Here is a 17,540-nt window from a genome sequence, read left to right as displayed (position 1 = left end):
TATTGGATGTTGCAGTGACATGGCTAATTCTTCAGCCAAGTTTCACATGATAGACTGGGGTAGAGAAAGTGAGTAAACATGATATTACAATGGAACAAGTAATAGGTTTATTCCATGCTGAAAAAAAGAAGAAAGAGAACACAACGGCTCCACGGCCGAAACGTTGTGCTCTCTTTCTTCTTTTTTTCAGCGTGGAATAAACCTATTATTGTTCCTTTGCAGCCTACGCATGCTGACGCGGCTACCCACCTGAACATGATTTTACAATACCTTTTAGAAGCCAGCTATTACAGCTGGTAATTGGTTGTGATGTCATTAGGTTTAGTGCTCCACTCCACTCAGTTCCTCATTGGTTGATCATCTCTTGTGATTGACTATGACCTGCAGCTACAGCCATCTTACCTAATGTGATGGTCTGTGTGTCTGCAGACACTGAGATACCTGAACAGTAATCACTAGAAGTATCGAAGTGGCCCCAATTTATGATCTCCTGGTTTGTGTTAAAAGCTCCGGACATGCAGCATATTGTTCAAATTAGTTATTGTTTATTCAAGGTCACAGAAATATTATTTATATAGCCATATCACTATAATGTAAAGTGGACTCATCCATTCATTATACTGTATGTATAATGAAGTGGACTTCCTGCACCATGTACACTATATGAAATATAACTTACCAGATAAGAGTTAAAAAGTGCTGTCTACAGTGTTATTTCCAGTAGACTAATATAGAAAATATTTCTGGAACACACTTTTTTCTGTAGGAATGGCATTATCCTTGAACAGCTCAGACTGAGATGGGTTGTCTTCCTGTATGCCTAAGAATCCATGAATTATTTCATTTCTCAACATCTAAAGCAACAATGCATTTTCTCAGTAACAAATATTCCATCAACTTTCAAAACTTTATTAGGTTGTAAGTGAACTAAGGCTGCTTATTAGGTAGGTACCATGATTGTTTGATTTAAGAGTTATGGGAAGCAGATGATAATTTGTCCTTAATTAACAAGCAGAAACGAGGACTGCAAGCCCAAGGGGAATAGAAAAAGCCTTTTTAAAGAGGCTACATAAAGAGTGAGTTAAAGAACAACAAGAGTCAATGTAAAAGACAACGAAGGACGAGTTCCACCCATAAAACTGTGAGTATTATCAAATTTGTGCAGGGAAGAGAGTGTCCTTTTAATACAGTAGGTCCATCTTTATACAGCCTTGTATCTAACAGGTCTAGGGAGTTAAAACACATAACAGCTCTATAGAAAGGTTTATCTTCTTTAGCTGCAAGGTAAGACTTAAGAATTCAATTATGCTTTCTGGCCTGAGGTAGGAATTGTTTAAAGTCATCAATGCTATTGATTCTTAGGTCTGGATTCCCATGTTCCTAATTTATTTTTATGTGTAGTTTGCAAACGTTTTGGTAACACTTTAGTTAAAGCAATAAGTGTTAAGCTTTTATTATGCAGTTGTTATTTAGTGCAAAAGCTTACAGTGAATCATGTACAATCATCAAGTAATAGTGTCTTAGGTACTGTACATATTATGATAGCTGTCAGGTTTTTACATACTGTATGCAAACATAGCCTTCATTTCAGAATAGGTTTAGCAAAAATCTCTATTAATCACTTACATGATTCTGCAAAATTCTTATATAAAGGAAAAGTAACCTTACTTCAAAATATGGGCAACTAAACTCTTAATTCATTGCCAATAGACTCCTTCTAATATATTTATTAGAAAACAAGTCCAGCTCTATGTGTGGTGCAATATCCATTATTTTTCTGCTCTATTACCAAAATGTTAATAACCTATAATCATTATATGTTAAAGTCAATTTAAAACTGATAACAGGAGACACCTATTTATTGTGATAGTACGAAAAAGAGTACCCATTCCTGTTGTTGAAGCTGATACTCTGACTTTCTTTACGACAGCTGAAAGACATCCTTGCATCAAGAACAAAATACCAGACAAGCTGGAAGGGCCACTTATGTTCTTATATTACAGTATGTATGTGCAGCTAATAAGGCATAACATAGACAAGAGCAGTCTTTATTACAGTCCAGGCAGCGCAAATCCTTTCTTAGCATCTTTGAGAATCTGTGTAATGAGAATCTAACAAGTTCAAACCTCACATAAAGTTTCCCTTTTGCAGTGACCATATGGTGGAAGATAGAATTTCTGGAGTGAATATGCAAGGACATGCAGCAGAGAATACATCTCATACGGATTTCATTTTAATAGGATTCCCTGGCTTTTATGAGAACAGGAGATTTCTGTCCATCCCTTTCATTATAATGCTTATTGTCGCTGTCATTGGAAACTCAACTATAATTTTCATAATTAAAACTGGATCTGGTTTGCATTCACCTATGTATGTTTTAATTGGTGCCATAGCAATTGTTGATCTGAGTTTACCAATGCTGTTCATCCCAAAAATGCTGTTGAACTTTTTATTTGACTTGAATGAAATCTCCTTATTAGGCTGTCTGGTACAAATGTTTTTCATTCATTTCGTAAGCTCATTCGAATCCACCATTCTCCTGGTGATGGCGTTGGATCGATATGTCGCCATCTGCAACCCGTTACGATACAATGACTACATTAACAAGTCCACTTTCCTTAAGCTGTCTGTTGCTGCCCTCATAAGAAGTGGCATTTTAATTTCTCTCATTGTCATCTTAGCTGGGTCTCTCTCCTATTGTCTGTCCAATGTGATTGAGCACTGCTATTGTGAACACATGGCGCTGGTAGGGTTGGCTTGTGAGAGCACAACAAAGAACAGCATAATGGGCTTGCTTGTTGTCTTTTGTATTCCAGGTCTTGACCTGCTGTTCATATTCTTTTCTTACCTTAAAATTTTCTCTGTTGTCTTCAAAGCAGCATCAGGTAAATCTTGCCATAAGGCAATGCACACCTGTGGGACTCACTTAATAGTCATTCTTGTATCATATACCTTAGCCATGTGCTCCTTTATAGCATATAGGTTTGGGAAATCAGTTCCTCCTGATGTTCATGTTCTGATCAGTGTGATATATGTTATCTTTCCCTGTTGCTTCAATCCAGTTATTTACGGTGTCAGAACAAAAGAGATAAGAGATCAGATTCTGAAAACAATGCTAAAGACCAAATCCAATGTAATTTCAATCAATGTAGCAAGTATAACGAAGTAATTATGTAATAAGAAAAAAAATAACCCATAAAATAGTATTACTCATGAAATAGTTTTTTCCCTAAAAATGCTTTGTATATTTATTATAAGAGTGATGTTGCCTGAGTTTCAAATGTTTCTATTTAATTGATTTTTGTTTTGATTTTTTAAGGAAAAAAACAACTAAAATAAATCTGGAACCTTCATCTTAAGCCTCAGTTCTAAAATCTGAATCTGAATTTACAGTAGAAAACTGAACAATCAATAATTTGGATCTCCTGATCAGTGTTTTTATCAGTTCTGAGACAGGCTTATAAAACATCTTCCAATAGCAGTATATGCTTTTCTAATATAAGTCACCCTAACCTGATTAATCACATTGTCCTGTACAATTCTCATATAGAATATCTGCTGTTAATTAATAAAGATACTATTCTGTTAACTGTTATTAATATATTTAGTTACTACAGTAATGTTCATATGAATGCAGTACTCAGATAAAAATTCTCAATGAATCGAAGTACTTAATATTCCTCTAAAACCATATTAATCCAACAAGATTTCCCAGGGGAGTTGCATTTTCATGTCATGAAGGGAAGAAAACTGCTATATAAGGGTGGATGCGTGAGGTTTTGGTTTGTTTCATAGATTTCTACTGCTCTGAAGAAACTGTATAAGGAATTTCATGTGGAAGCCTGACACTTCTGGTAGCCCAGCTGCATTTACATCTCAGATCAAGAGATGCAGTGATAGAAACACAAATAAACAGAACAGTTCTTGGTTTTATTGTCAGTTCAACATAGCAGGTTTCGTCTGTAAAGCCTTCCGAGATTTGAAGAAGGCCCCACATCTGAACTATTGTGTTCTTTAACATCCCAGTTTTTACTTTTCAGCATTTAATTAATTTCTTTTTAGTCCCTTTTTAGCTTTGCAGCTTCCACAGCTTTGCCTTCTGAGCCCTATTGTTGTGAGAATATTTGTTAAGATGGGCCATTGTGTATGTTGCTTACTTGGGTTCCTGTGGGCTCTGCAACAGTTGTAGTCCTAGTGGAATAGCATGCACTCTTTCCCCACAGTCACAGGAAATTGGACCCCAGTGTCCTGGTCAATTTTCTCTTTGGACTTTACCAATCATGGCCTCCTAAGGATCACCATCTATGAACTGGCTTCATCACAAAGATGTGGTGTGAGCATACAGGCGCACTTTGGCTGCCATCGCATAATCCAGGTGGGGCTGCACATTGGTGGTGGTGAAGGGGAGTCGCCATTACCTTATACAGCGTTTTGACGTGTGTGCTGGCACATCACACAGAAGATTGTGCAATAAATTAAAGGGTGAAACAATAGTTAAATAATAAAAAAGTTTAAATGTTTGGAGTGATATAATTTAAAAATCACATGGTAAAATATACACCCATACTCCTGAGGCCGATCTCTGTGTTTTGTATATTCATGGATATTGTGACTTCCGGTGTGGATACTGCTACTGGAAGGAGGATATTCAAATTAAATCCAAAAAGTTATATTTTCACATTTGTTGTAATGCAAACAATAGGAGATCTTTTCTAATACTTCAAACAATAAACCTAAAGGGTAAGGACACAGGGCAGCAATTGGATGCAATTTTTATGAGGAAGAGTTTGGAAGGAGAGGGATAATGATCTCAGGCATCACCATTTATACCACTGGTGAAATCTCAGGCTCTGGAATCTCCTGTTTATACCTACTATACTGTATTTACAAGGATGTGAAAATACTGATACCTATTGTAAAAAACCTACAGTGTCTGATATAAACCTACCATGGGGCATTGATTTGGTCTTGTTGTGTGAATTAACTGCCAAAATTAAGGGAAAGATATGTTGACTTTTGCAGACTCTGATTAGAAAAATCTATGTTAAATATTTGAAGCCAAGTCTGACTTTACCTGTGGTGTGTTGAATCTACAACAACAACAAAAATTAATGAAAGGAATCACACATCTTAATCTTAGCATGCATTTGCTATGTAAAGGGGTAACAAATTATGTAAAGTACAAATAAGCATTTCCTTAATTTCTTATCACATAATCTTAAATTATTTCCTGCTCGATTTACTTAAGGCAGAGTACAGTATGCCATTTTGATGCACCCAGTGCTTATGACATCTACAAAAGAGGCCACTCTTTTAATGTTCCATTTTATTTTAAGGTTCAACAGAGATAGGTACAATTTTTCCATACTGAAGTATATTCAGCATCTGCTCTCTTATCTCTTTTGTTCTGATACCGTAAATAATTGGATGGAAACAGCTGGGGAAGAGAAGATACATGATACTTATTAGGACATGAACATCAGGATGGAGGGAGTTCTTAATCCTGTATGCAAGAAATGCTGTCATGGCAAAGATATAAGACACGCTTATGACCATTAATTGAGTTCCACAAGTGTGGATTGCTTTCTGGCGGGATTTTCCTGAGGCTGTATTTGAAACAGCCAAGAAAATTTTGACGTATGAAATGGCGATGAACACACCATCAACAATGGCTACAAAGAATACTGCAAGCAGCCCCATTACACTGTTCCTGGCTGTGTTTCCACAAGCCAAGCTTACAAGAGCCATGTGCTCACAAAAGCAATGATCAATGACATTCGTCAAGCAAAATGAAAGTGAACCAGCTAGAATAACAACAACCAGAACCAAAGACCCATTTCTCAGAAGAGCTATGGCAGATAGTTTGAAGAAAGCAGAGCTATTTATGTAGTCATTATAGCGCAGTGGAATACATATGGCGACATAACGATCCAGAGCCATCCAGAGGAGAACAGTGGATTGGAACGAACCGAAAAAATGAACAAAGAACATTTGAACCAAACAGCCTAGCAGAGAAATTTTATTCCAGTCAAACAAAAAACCAAGTAGCATTTTAGGGACAAATAAAATGGGCAAAGTCAGGTCTACACATGCTGTAGCACATATGAACATATACATGGGAGAATGTAAAGTCCTTCGTGTTTTAATAGAGATAATAAGAAGTGAGTTACCAAATAATGACAACAGGAAAAGCAGTAGGAAAGGGATGAAAAGGAATTGTCTGTGCCCTTTAAGCCCTGAAAATCCCATTAAAATAAACTCCTTGTGAGACACATTTCCTTCTTGATATTCTTGCATGTTCACTTCCAGAGATGGAATATGAATACCACATTCACCTAGAAAACATGCATGAACCATTAATTTACATTGAAAGCACAAAATGAACATTATCTAAAAGTCAAGCTTTTCATTTCAATGCTTAAAATTTTCTTAGGAAAACATAATTGCCACCATGGCATGATCATGCACTGTATGTGGAAAATTTGAATGTTTTAATGTTAATTTCAGATACTGCCTTAAATGTCATCCCTTTACTTTTGTTATAACCAATAATACATCAGTTCATAGTTTAAAGGAATGTAAAAATTGCATTAAAATGCAAAAGACTAGTCTAGGTGAATTCCATTGACATCAATTAATATTTTAATTCAATGAATATTATTTTAAATTATTACATCAATAAGTTTAAGTATACCATGCCACAGCAACAGTACTAATTTTACAGTGCAAAATACCTAAATTATAATTCACAAACTTTTGGAGGGAATTATAGGTTTCAGATATATCAACACATAATTTCACAAAATATTTATATAAACCATTTTATGTTGCAACTACACATCAATAGATCACTGCTGTATTTAAACCTTTATTGCCATGTGCACTGTGTAACCATCCAAAGCTGTGCTGCTAATACAATATATTGCAATTTTCATATCAACGTTTTTAATTAAAATTAAATGACACCTTGAATAAAAGATAGCAAGAACATTTTTTATATACAATATACAAGTACTATGTATCCTATTCTTAAGGTATAGCCATAAAATAGGAAATGTGACATCCATAAAATTTACCACACAAGAAAAAAGATAACACGAACTCACTATTGCAACAGGGAATCCTTACTTCGCTCCCTGTATGTTGTGTTTTAATTACTTTCTAACAGCAGCACATCTTAAATCTCTTTCCCTATTCCCTTGATAGAATTCTGTTTATGACCATTTATTTCTACTTAATTAAAGGATACTGATCTGCTATGAAGTATAGGTATAACTACTCCAAATGTAGCTTACTATTTGTCAGGCTCAAGACCCTGACCAACAGTATATCTTTTATCTGGAATATGCATATACAGTATATCTAATATCCCTTTACCACATTTTAAATTTGGACTCTTGCTTTTGTTACAGTTTTCTCAAGCATAACATACCAATAGCACCTTGTATAATCTAATTGTGAGTCTTATTTTAGTAAAGATTCCCTTTGGGTACTTTGTCCTTTTAAAATGCCTTCTCAAGGCTCGTATCACAGATATACCTTCACTTTCAGTGTATCACTTTTAAAACATGAATTAATAAGCTCAACTGTTCTACACTTTAGTATGACAACACCCCAAACTCACCATATTATTTTTAAAATGCATCTTTAGACATGACCAGTAAAATACTTGTGTAGGTACTTAATAGAAGTTAGGAAGGAAACAAATTTTAATCTTGCACTAATCTGCCCACAACACTGTGCACACCTTTTCTAGCTTTTGGTGTTTCAGTTTCAGACAAATACCTTTGTAAGCCAGGGCCAGAGCTGCTTTTTTTGACTTTTCTCAAAGAAGCAGCATTTCAACCTCCGTGTGACCATATTGTTTCTCTACCTGTCATGCTGCCTGCTCTTTTCTTTCAGGCTTTCCACCCCACCTGTCTCTCTTCTCCTGATCCCACCAATTCCATTCTCTCGCTCACCCTTTTTTCTGCCTCCTTGTTCAGTGATGGGACCTACCACTTAATTTACTCTTCCTTACCCTCTCCACTCCATCAATGTCCAACTGGTGTGGTATTGGCCCTCGAATCTTTCTCATCCCCAAGTTTCCATAAGTGAATGTTGCTGATATTTCCCCTTCTTTTGGGCGTTCCAATAAGAATCCATCCTTAATCCATTAATTTCTAGAAAACTTCAGCAGTTGATAACTGCTATTCCATTCCTACTTCTGTGTAAGATCAGTTAAGACTACTCTTCTGTGTCATGGCAGTATCTTCCACTGCCCACCACAGAGCTTGAAACACAAGCAAGCTAAGTTTCCCTGGCTAATTACCACCTGTACGCTGACTTGTGTTCCATCATCTTCATCATAAGGGCTTCTCAATGTCTTCATTCTCTATCGGTGCTACTCCAAAACATATCCAAATCTCCATAACCTATTTAATCTATTTTATTTATTCAACACAATCCAAATGTACTTGATCACACAAACCAAATGCCTGCATCATTTTACTCTTTTTGTTCATTCCACACTATGGGCATACATTCTACTTGCTTCCTGTGAAACTATTCAGCCGAACTGATTCACTTTAAGCTCCACATTAGTGTTTTGGGAATCCTTTTTCAAGTTCTGATCTTGATCTCCTGCCAGTGCTTTCATTTCTTAGCCAGGCAAGGTAATGTAAAAGTATCGCTCTGTATTTGTTTGCTCATTTATCACAATTATAATCTAACCGAACTGAAATCAAAATATGTCAGTGCAAATTCAATATAAATTTAAGTGACTGAAACCCTACCACTGGATCACTGGGTAAGACAGTTACAGTAAATGTGGTTCCCTGTCTGGCACAGGAATGCAGGCCCTGTGTATGTGGCTGAAAAAGTTAAAAGACAGAAGAGTCTGGAGGAGTTGGTTGTTCTTTAACACCCACAGAAGTCTCCTAAAAAGCACACACCAGACCTCTACTGCTAATTAGCAGGGGACAGAAAACTATTTGAAGTACAGTATACTGTAGTGTCATCTTTCGCTTCAGGAGTCATGATACTCTGCTCTCAGCATAAGCCTCTAAACGCTCCAGAAATTAATGTAGTACTATTTTTTACCCTTACTGATAACCAGGAATGTAATTTAAATCCCCCCCAAAAATTAGGACTGATTTCACAATTGAATAATGTAAAATGTCATAAAAGGGGGTTTTATATTTAAAATGTATATTTATATTAAAGGGGGATTTATATTATATTTATACTAGACTTGTTAGTGGTCAACCATTTAACTAAGCATTTTTAATGGTTCATGCACAATTACACTACAGTTACAGGCATTTTAATTTATTCAGATAAGACTGCTAAAAAGGTTTTTAAAGCATTTAAGAGTTTGCACTCCTTATAACAGTTGTACTCACACCCCAGTAAATCAAATGTATTCAGAAAAGAAAAGAATTGAATGGAAGATTAGAGGTGCTGAAAGGGAAATCCTTGGTTCTTACTGTAGGTTTCCATGTATGTCATTTTTAAATTCTCCAGATTTGCTTTGCAAATTTGTTAAAAGCTAATTTTTTAATCAGCTTTATTGCTGTGTATTCGAACTGTTTATATTGAAATTTTGTCTGCAATATATCGGCTGGCATTTTCATAAGCGTCTTGATATGAATGTTTTAACAGCTCAGGTCTTTTTTGTTTGTGCTGGTAGAGTAGTTGGATCAATACCATCTCAGCTGCAAAGACGTGATTCAAAGACAAGTAAAACAAAAAATATTTTACTCCAGTCTAAGTTACCTGCTTTTAGAAAATCACTTTCATGTAAATTTCTGAAGCATAATATTTTTTAAAGACATTCAGCTAATGCTTTGATAAGGGAGTCTGAAAGTTAGCACACAATCTTTTTAATTGTTAAACTTAATGATTAAAAAATTCATGATTTGTACAGCTCCTTGGCTTAGAATGCGTAAAACATTAGTACAGTACATGTTAAATGAGTCAACTATACACATCTTTAGAACACTAGAGAATTGATAGTAGAATACAGTAGCTTTGCTTTTATTTTGACTTTGTTTATTTTCTTACCACAAGAAAAGCTGAATTTACAACCCTCTGACTCTGTGTCTTGGGTTCTACAATGTTCTTATCATATTAAGTTTCCTTAAATATAAAAAAAAAAACATTCAAACCAAAAAAACACGGGCTCTACTAGGTGCTGTGCAGTTTAAAGAAAGTAGTTCCCATGGGGAGTCTGTCACTGCACTGGGCACCTGAGTGCAGAAAGGAGAGCTGAGATGCTGCACAAGCTTAGCAGTGCAAACAGAAACACAACCAGCAGGTGAGTGACAATAAGGACGTTTGCACGAATTGATTGTACCAAGAAGTACCAAGAAGGAAGTAGAAAATGGTAACATTAGAACCTGAAATCTGAGGAAAGTACCAGTGTTTAATTATTCAGAATCTCTCAGTCGTGGAGAGAATTCTTGAAGTAAATAAGGGTAAGTGAGTAGCAACCTCATCCAGAAGGATAAGCTGAAAGGCATGACCAATACCATGCACTGGATGCCAATGCGCACACACGCACAAACACACATATACACAGACATGGACTAATTAGGGACAGAAACTGACCTACAGTAGCCAGCATGTCTTTGAAAGATTGGTGGAAACTGGAAATTCTGGAAAATCCCACACAAATATAGAATATCCTGTATACACCTCAAAGAAGTCCCATTGCTTAATTGATCTAAGGACCAAGAACTCTACAGGGCTGTGTTGAACTTGCCATTTTACTTCAAGGCTGCTAAAACTCATGGTATGTTAAATAATCTTAAATCAAAATAAAGTTGGCCCTTTTTAATAGCACAAACGAAAAGGCTCCATTTGAAGTTTCTTTAAATATTTGAGCACAAACTGATTAAAAGTGCATCACACAGCATTCATATGGAATGATGTCATGAAATTTACAGAACATGTAAATATAATTACAATTGTAGTCCCAAGGTTTTCAGGTTCATTATTATATTATTTTGACAGTTTAATCGATGATGGAGCAGCTCTTCTGAAATATTTTCAGAATCTGTTCTTTTATTTCTTTTGTTCTGATACCATAAATTAAAGGATTAAAAAAGCTGGGGAAAAGAAGATACATTATACTTAACAGGACACGGATGTCAGTAGACATTGAACTCTTAATCCTGTAAGCCAGCAATGGCATCATAGTAAAGACATAAGATGTGCCTATGACTATAAGATGGGTGCCACAAGTGTGGATGGCTTTTTGACGAGACTTTCCTGAAGCCATTTTTGAAACTACAAAGAAAATTTTGACGTAGGAGATTACTATGAACACAACATCAATACTTGGTATGCAGAAGACTGCAATCAATCCCACAATGCTGTTCCTGGTCGTATCGCCACAAGCCAAGTTCACCAGAGCCATGTGCTCACAAAAGCAATGATCAATAACATTTGATAAGCAAAAGTTCAGACGACTAGCTAAGATGACTATAATCAAAACAAATGAGCCATTTCTCAAAACAGCAGCCACAAAGAGTTTAAAAATGGTGGAGTTATTCATGTAGTCACTGTAGCGCAGAGGAATACATATGGCAACATAACGGTCCAAGGACATCCAGAGCAGAATAGTGGACTGGAACGAGCATACAAAATATATGAAAAACATTTGAAGCAGGCAACCAGCCAGAGAAATTTCATTCCAGTCAAATAAAAAGCCGAGTAACATTTTAGGAACAATAATTATTGGCACACTAAGATCTACACATGCAATGGCAGCTATCAAAACATACATAGGAGAGTGTAAACTTCTCTGTGTTTTGATAATGAAAATCAGCAGGGTGTTGCCCACAAGAGAAGACACCAGTGTCAGGAAGAAAGGGATAAACAGTAATCGCCTGTGTTCCTTAAGTCCAGTAAATGCATTAAAAACAAATTCTGTATGAGAATTATTTACAGTTCGGTATTCTGCCATATGGAAATCTTCTTTGAAGTGAGACCTGGAAAAAAAAATAAGTTATGATCACCTTATTATACACCAGCAATTTGTTTTTTGTTGTCATTCTTTTGTGTGTGTGTTTTTAAAGATGACTCTAAAAACCTACAGTAGAGTTGAATGACTGCTTAAAACCAGTGATTGGATTTTTTTGTTTTTGGATTTGATTACTTATCACACGGATAAAGAGCTGATAATATTCTTTACTCATTGGTTATATTGTTTTACATTCAGTGGAAAGAATGGTTGCCAACAATAAAAAAATCCAAATCACAATTTCAAGTATGTGTCCTGTTTCGGGAGAACAAATTGCTGTTATATTTAGATTTAATATTTCAAAATAAAAATGATAAATGAGTCTGCAAACTCTTTTAGGCTTTCTTCCTACTTTTATTATTATTCCTGGTATAAACAGTGCAATAAAAACTTTGAGTTTGCTAAAAATGTGTTTTATGCTATTTTAGTTTTACAGATGAAAATGGTGTCATTCGGAAGATGTGCATCGTATATAAGATTTATAAGTTGAAGATAAAAACCAACAAATAAAAAGAACACATACAAATTTGTTTCATCAAGTGCATTTTGTACATGTGAAAACAATCATACTAATAAGAGTAACTGCAACAAGAGGTAATACTATTTACAGTAATAAGATAACTCACAAATGTAAGCCGTACTCCTCTGTTTTGCTATCATCCATTTCTTCTTAAAATTCCACTTATATCAGTTTTGAATTCCCACAGTAATATGGTCATGTTTGCTTCTTAATTAGAGGCTGGGTTGTTTAGTCTTGCAGTATATAGTGATGAAGGTAATCATTTCAGTGGACTCTGAGGATGAAACAGGTTACCAAGGCATGAGCCCCAGGCACAGTGTGAAAGGAAAATAATGAACTCAGCTGATAAACAGTACTGGGGCAGACATAAGACACCCTTGTTTACTCCTACACCAGCCCAGAGCCTGAGCAGACCCCCCTCCCCCTCTTGGGTATTAAAGCTAAAGATGACACAATGGGGTCTCTCTGGTCATGAAAGAACCTGCCTTTATTTCTGTAAAGAAACCCCACTTACACTGTCATTCACGCACCACAAGCCACACAACACTACCTGATCCACAGTCTCAATGTCTCACAGGTCCTGGTCTTGTCAGGCAACAGCTACCAATTTAATAAAAGGGTCAGTTTGCTCACTGCACATCAACAGGCCCAGTGCCAATCATTTTAAAATGTCACATTCACAATGTAACATTACCATGTGAAATTGAGAACATCTAATGAAAGTTATCAAGTTGATTCTAGTTGTATCGAGCACAGTTACAGGGTAACTATAATTAATTGTATGTTAAGACGTGATTTATCAGTGACCATCTTGGATTTCTACAATTAGCCTTCTGTGATTCTAGGTGGCATAACAGTTGGTTTATTTATGAGGCCGCTCACAATGAGTACACAGAGTAACAATCACTCTAGGTGATCAAACAAAACAAAACATACTCATTACTTTGGAGCCTTGTGATAAAAAAAAATCTATTCATTTCTTTAGTGTGCCTGAGAAATGTAAGTGAATCCCTTTCTCACATCTAAAGGGCTAAATGGTTACTTTTTCCATTCCTAAAACGAACAAATCTGCTGCCTTTAAGAATGTCCCCAAGTCCACTTGTTCAGGGGAGTCCTCTTGCCTTCTCTCAGTTCAAGAGAGACTGGTCTCCCTCCTGCCAGACCTGCTCTCCCAAGAATACAAAGACTTCTTGTTTGAGTGTCACACCTTCTCACTTTGAGGCAAACTCATAGTGTACACAGACAACTGATGGCCTTATGAGAAGTGTTCTGCCAGAAACTGTAGAACCTACCAAGACTAAACAATAAAGCTGCAAAGAATATAGCAATTATTATTAACTTTGCTGGCACTTCTATCAGGGGTCACTTACAGAGCTTACAGTTATTTATTTTTTACATACAAACATTTGGACCCATTTCTACAATAATCAGTTCCCATTTCTACAGCAATATGGATGAAGAACTGTACTCAATGTTATATCAGTAGTGCCCAAAACTGGTGTGTCAGTCAATGACCCTCAGGAGTCTAGTGCTCTACCCACTACTCCTCTCTGCACAGGTTTGTGGGTCATGAGCATGCCTGTTCCTTTCCTCAAGTGCTGTCACAACTGCTACAAATTGGTTTATCTTTAGTTCATAGCAATAACACTGTTTAAATGTTTAAACATGTAATTCTGAGTTTTGCCAGACGAATCATGATGTTCTTGCTTCTTGTACTGTATTAGTTCTTTTTTTGTATTTGTATCTTGATTTTTAATATTAAGACTTTTTTATACTACACACTGTGCATACAGTACATTGGCTACAAAGGAACAAGTAAAGAACAATTCCACGTTGAAAAATATAAAGGATTTATTGTACAAGCATGCAGTACAGTATTTATCTTATTTCATTGATGACTTCAATACCATACTAACCTATAAATGTCTTGTTCTATATTGCAATGTGCTTGATGTTTAAATGCAAATTATTTCATTACGCAAAAATAACTAAAACCATTATAGACCTACAGCTATCACATTCATTAACCTATTACTTTGACAGTTCAAAAGTTACTGGAGCAAGTCTTCCACGTTGAAATATTTTCAGAATCTGTACTTTTATTTCTTTTGTCCTGACACCATACACGATAGGGTTAAAAAAACTGGGAAAAAGCAGATACATTATACTTAACAGGACACGGACATCAGTGGGAATTGAATTCTTAATTCTATAAGCCAATAATGGCATCATAGTAAAGACATAACATGTGCCTATGACTATAAGATGTGTGCCACATGTGTGGATGGCTTTTTGGTGGGATGTTCCTGAAGCTGTTTTCAAAACCACACAGAATATTTTGATGTAGGAGAGAACAATGAACACAAAGTCAATGCTTGGCATGCACAAGATTGCAATCAATCCCACAAGGCTGTTTCTGGTCGTATCGCCACAAGCCAAGTTCACCAGAGCCATGTGCTCACAAAAACAGTGATTGATAACATTGGATGAGCAAAAATTCAGTGGACTAGCTAGAACAACAATAAGCAAAATTAGCAAACCATTTCTCAAAAGACCTGCCATGAATAGTTTAAATATGGTGGAGTTATTCATGTAATCATTGTAGCGCAGAGGAATACATATGGCAACATAACGGTCCAAGGACATCCAGAGCAGAATAGTGGACTGGAAAGAGCTTATGAAATATATAAAAAACATTTGAACCAAACATCCAGACAGAGAAATTTCATTCCAGTCAAATAAAAAGCCAAGTAACATTTTAGGAACAAACACTATCGGCACACTAAGATCTACACACGCAATGGCAGCTATCAAAACATACATAGGAGAGTGTAAACTTCTCTGTGTTTTGATAATGAAAATCAGCAGGGTGTTGCCCACAAGAGAAGACACCAGTGTCAGGAAGAAAGGGATAAACAGTAATCGCCTGTGTTCTTTAAGGCCAGTAAATGCAAGAAATACAAATTCGGTGTGAGAATTATTTTGGTTCTGATATTCCGCCATGTGGAACTTTCTTTGGAATTTGTACTGTAAGTATCCTGTAAGAATAAAAAAAAGATATGATTTTAATATTGAACATTGCACAATTGCATCTTATTGTTAGTCTTGATTGCCTTTAATTATGACTCTCCAGTCTTCAGATGTTTGTATAACTGTTTCCTGATCCAGACTGCCGTGGACAGTTGCAATTGACATGTACAGTACAGTACAAATAGTTGATAATATGCTTCTCATTGGTTATATTCCTAACAATTTGCAAAAATACTTGCTAATCTGCTCAGCACATAACTGATTCACAAATAAAAGTATTTGTGCTGTTCCATGAGTACAAAGAGAGATTAATTTTACATCAATTTTGTAAAAATACACACATTTATTATTTTTAAACAAATGCATCTATAAATGTTTTATTCATTTTATTATTATTTGTGCGATAAGCAGTGTAATAACATTTATTTTGTTGATATTGCAATGAATATGTACAATGCACTGCTTTAGGTTTACAGATAAAAAAAATTTGTTCTGCCGATGTAGTGTACATCTTAAATAGGCTTTGTAAGTGAAAGACAAAAAACAAAGTTAAAAAGAAGACATAATAGTTTTTGTGCATCTGAAAACATACTTACAAAGATAGCTGAAATAACTAATGAATGATAAATGTCAAGGCTATTTAAAGTTAGAAGATAACTCACAATTCCAAATGCAAGCCGTGCTCCTCTCTTCATCTCTTCATAAAGCTCCTCTTAAATCACTTTTTAATTCCCAGAGTGATATTATATTAGAGAGGCGGTTATGTTTGCCTTTTAATTAGAGGCTGGGCTGTTTAGTTTTGCAGTATATGGTAAAGAAAGTAATCATTTCAGTGGGCTCTGAGGATGAAACAGGTTACCAAGGCTAGCAGTCCTTCTCTGGGCTCCAGGCACAGTGTGAAAGGAAAGCAATGAACTCAGCTACTAAACAGAGCGCTGGAGCGGACAGAGACACAACGAAGGTCACCCTTGTATACTCTTACTCCAGCTCAGAGCCCGAGCAGACCCCCCTCTTTCCATGCACCCTCTATGGTATTAAAGCAAAAGATGACACGCTGGGTTCTCTCTGGCCATGACAGAATGTGCCTTTATTTCTTACCCTACTTGTGTCACTACCTGAGTCTCAATGTCTCACAGGTCCTGACCTGAGCAGGCAGCAGTTAGAAATTTAATTAAAGGCCAGTGTATTCACTGCAGATCAATGGGACTAATGCAGGTAATGTTTTTCAAATCTATTGTGATTCCACTAGGAGCGCCGTACTCAATGTGAGGTGCTTTAGTAAGAGTGTTATAGATTTCACTGAAACTTTTGATTGCATTGAAATGGCAGAATGGAGATACCACAATACAGGATGATGAGGTGGCATTAGAATCTGAACAAGACACAGGTGTGCTCCTACTTACAGTAAATCTAACCCAGGGATGACAGAAAATAGAAAGTACATTACAGTGCTTAAATGAAGCTAAGCTGCACATGTTTATTTCAGAAGAAAAGTATAGTTCTTGCTTTGATACAAGAGATTTATGTTTTTCTACAGTGTCGCTGTTTAGTGTAACAATGAATACAAAGAGATGACACACAGGCAACCCCTGGCCATATGAGAAGTACATGGGAAGTGTTCTACCAGCCAGTTACCATCTTCTAAGACTACTGTACATAGTAAAGCTACAAAGAATACAGTAATTATTACTGACTTTGCTGACACTTCTATCCGGTATCACTTACAGAGCTCAAAATGATCTATTTTTCACATACAAACATTTGCGCCCATTTCTACAGGAATGAGTTCCCATTTCTACAGCAAAGGAAACCTTACTTAAGGTTATAGCAGTAGTGCCAAGAACTGGTGTTTTAGTCGATGGCCCTCCAGGTCAGGAGTCTAGAGCCCTAACCACTACTTCTCACTGCACAGGTTTGTGGGCCATAAGCATGCACTTGGTATTCAGCCATGTAACAACTTTCTTTGGAGTTTCTCAGTGTAAA

At 36.2% G+C, this 17,540-nt stretch overlaps 3 protein-coding genes and 1 pseudogene across 4 annotated transcripts; 1 reads left to right on the top strand and 3 right to left on the bottom strand.

The window, feature by feature from the left end:
* Positions 1–2,158: 2,158 nt before the first annotated feature.
* Positions 2,159–3,169, top strand: LOC148657868 (olfactory receptor 52K1-like). Its single transcript, XM_088641895.1, has one exon. It carries the CDS (start codon positions 2,159–2,161, stop codon positions 3,167–3,169), a length of 1,011 nt encoding a protein of 336 aa, XP_088498021.1.
* Positions 3,170–5,331: 2,162 nt separating this feature from the next.
* Positions 5,332–6,499, bottom strand: LOC148657867 (olfactory receptor 52K1-like). The gene has a single exon (XM_088638302.1). It carries the CDS (start codon positions 6,385–6,387, stop codon positions 5,332–5,334), a length of 1,056 nt encoding a protein of 351 aa, XP_088494428.1. The 5' UTR covers positions 6,388–6,499.
* A 4,484-nt stretch (positions 6,500–10,983) lies between these two features.
* On the bottom strand, positions 10,984–12,824 carry LOC148657866 (olfactory receptor 52K1-like; annotated as a pseudogene). Its single transcript, XR_015940534.1, has 2 exons — positions 12,634–12,824; positions 10,984–11,975 (listed from the first exon to the last, which is right to left on the bottom strand). The product of XR_015940534.1 is annotated as an olfactory receptor 52K1-like (transcript).
* A 1,536-nt stretch (positions 12,825–14,360) lies between these two features.
* On the bottom strand, positions 14,361–15,559 carry LOC148657865 (olfactory receptor 52K1-like). Its single transcript, XM_088641894.1, has one exon. The coding sequence runs from the start codon at positions 15,528–15,530 to the stop codon at positions 14,559–14,561; it is 972 nt and encodes a 323-aa protein (XP_088498020.1). The 5' UTR covers positions 15,531–15,559; the 3' UTR covers positions 14,361–14,558.
* Between the last annotated feature and the right edge of the window lie 1,981 nt (positions 15,560–17,540).

This window comes from Lepisosteus platostomus, chromosome 7 (assembly GCF_059453375.1).
Source record: "Lepisosteus platostomus isolate fLepPlt1 chromosome 7, fLepPlt1.hap1, whole genome shotgun sequence".
NCBI classification, from domain to species: domain Eukaryota; kingdom Metazoa; phylum Chordata; class Actinopteri; order Semionotiformes; family Lepisosteidae; genus Lepisosteus; species Lepisosteus platostomus.
This window is presented reverse-complemented; position numbering and strand designations above follow the sequence as displayed.

What these genes read in the sequence shown, in the direction of transcription:
- LOC148657868 (XM_088641895.1), top strand. Translation starts at nt 2,159, where the DNA reads ATGGTGGAAGATAGAATTTCTGGAGTGAATATGCAAGGACATGCAGCA.
- LOC148657865 (XM_088641894.1), bottom strand. Translation starts at nt 15,530, where the DNA reads ATGGCGGAATATCAGAACCAAAATAATTCTCACACCGAATTTGTATTT.
- LOC148657867 (XM_088638302.1), bottom strand. Translation starts at nt 6,387, where the DNA reads ATGTTCATTTTGTGCTTTCAATGTAAATTAATGGTTCATGCATGTTTT.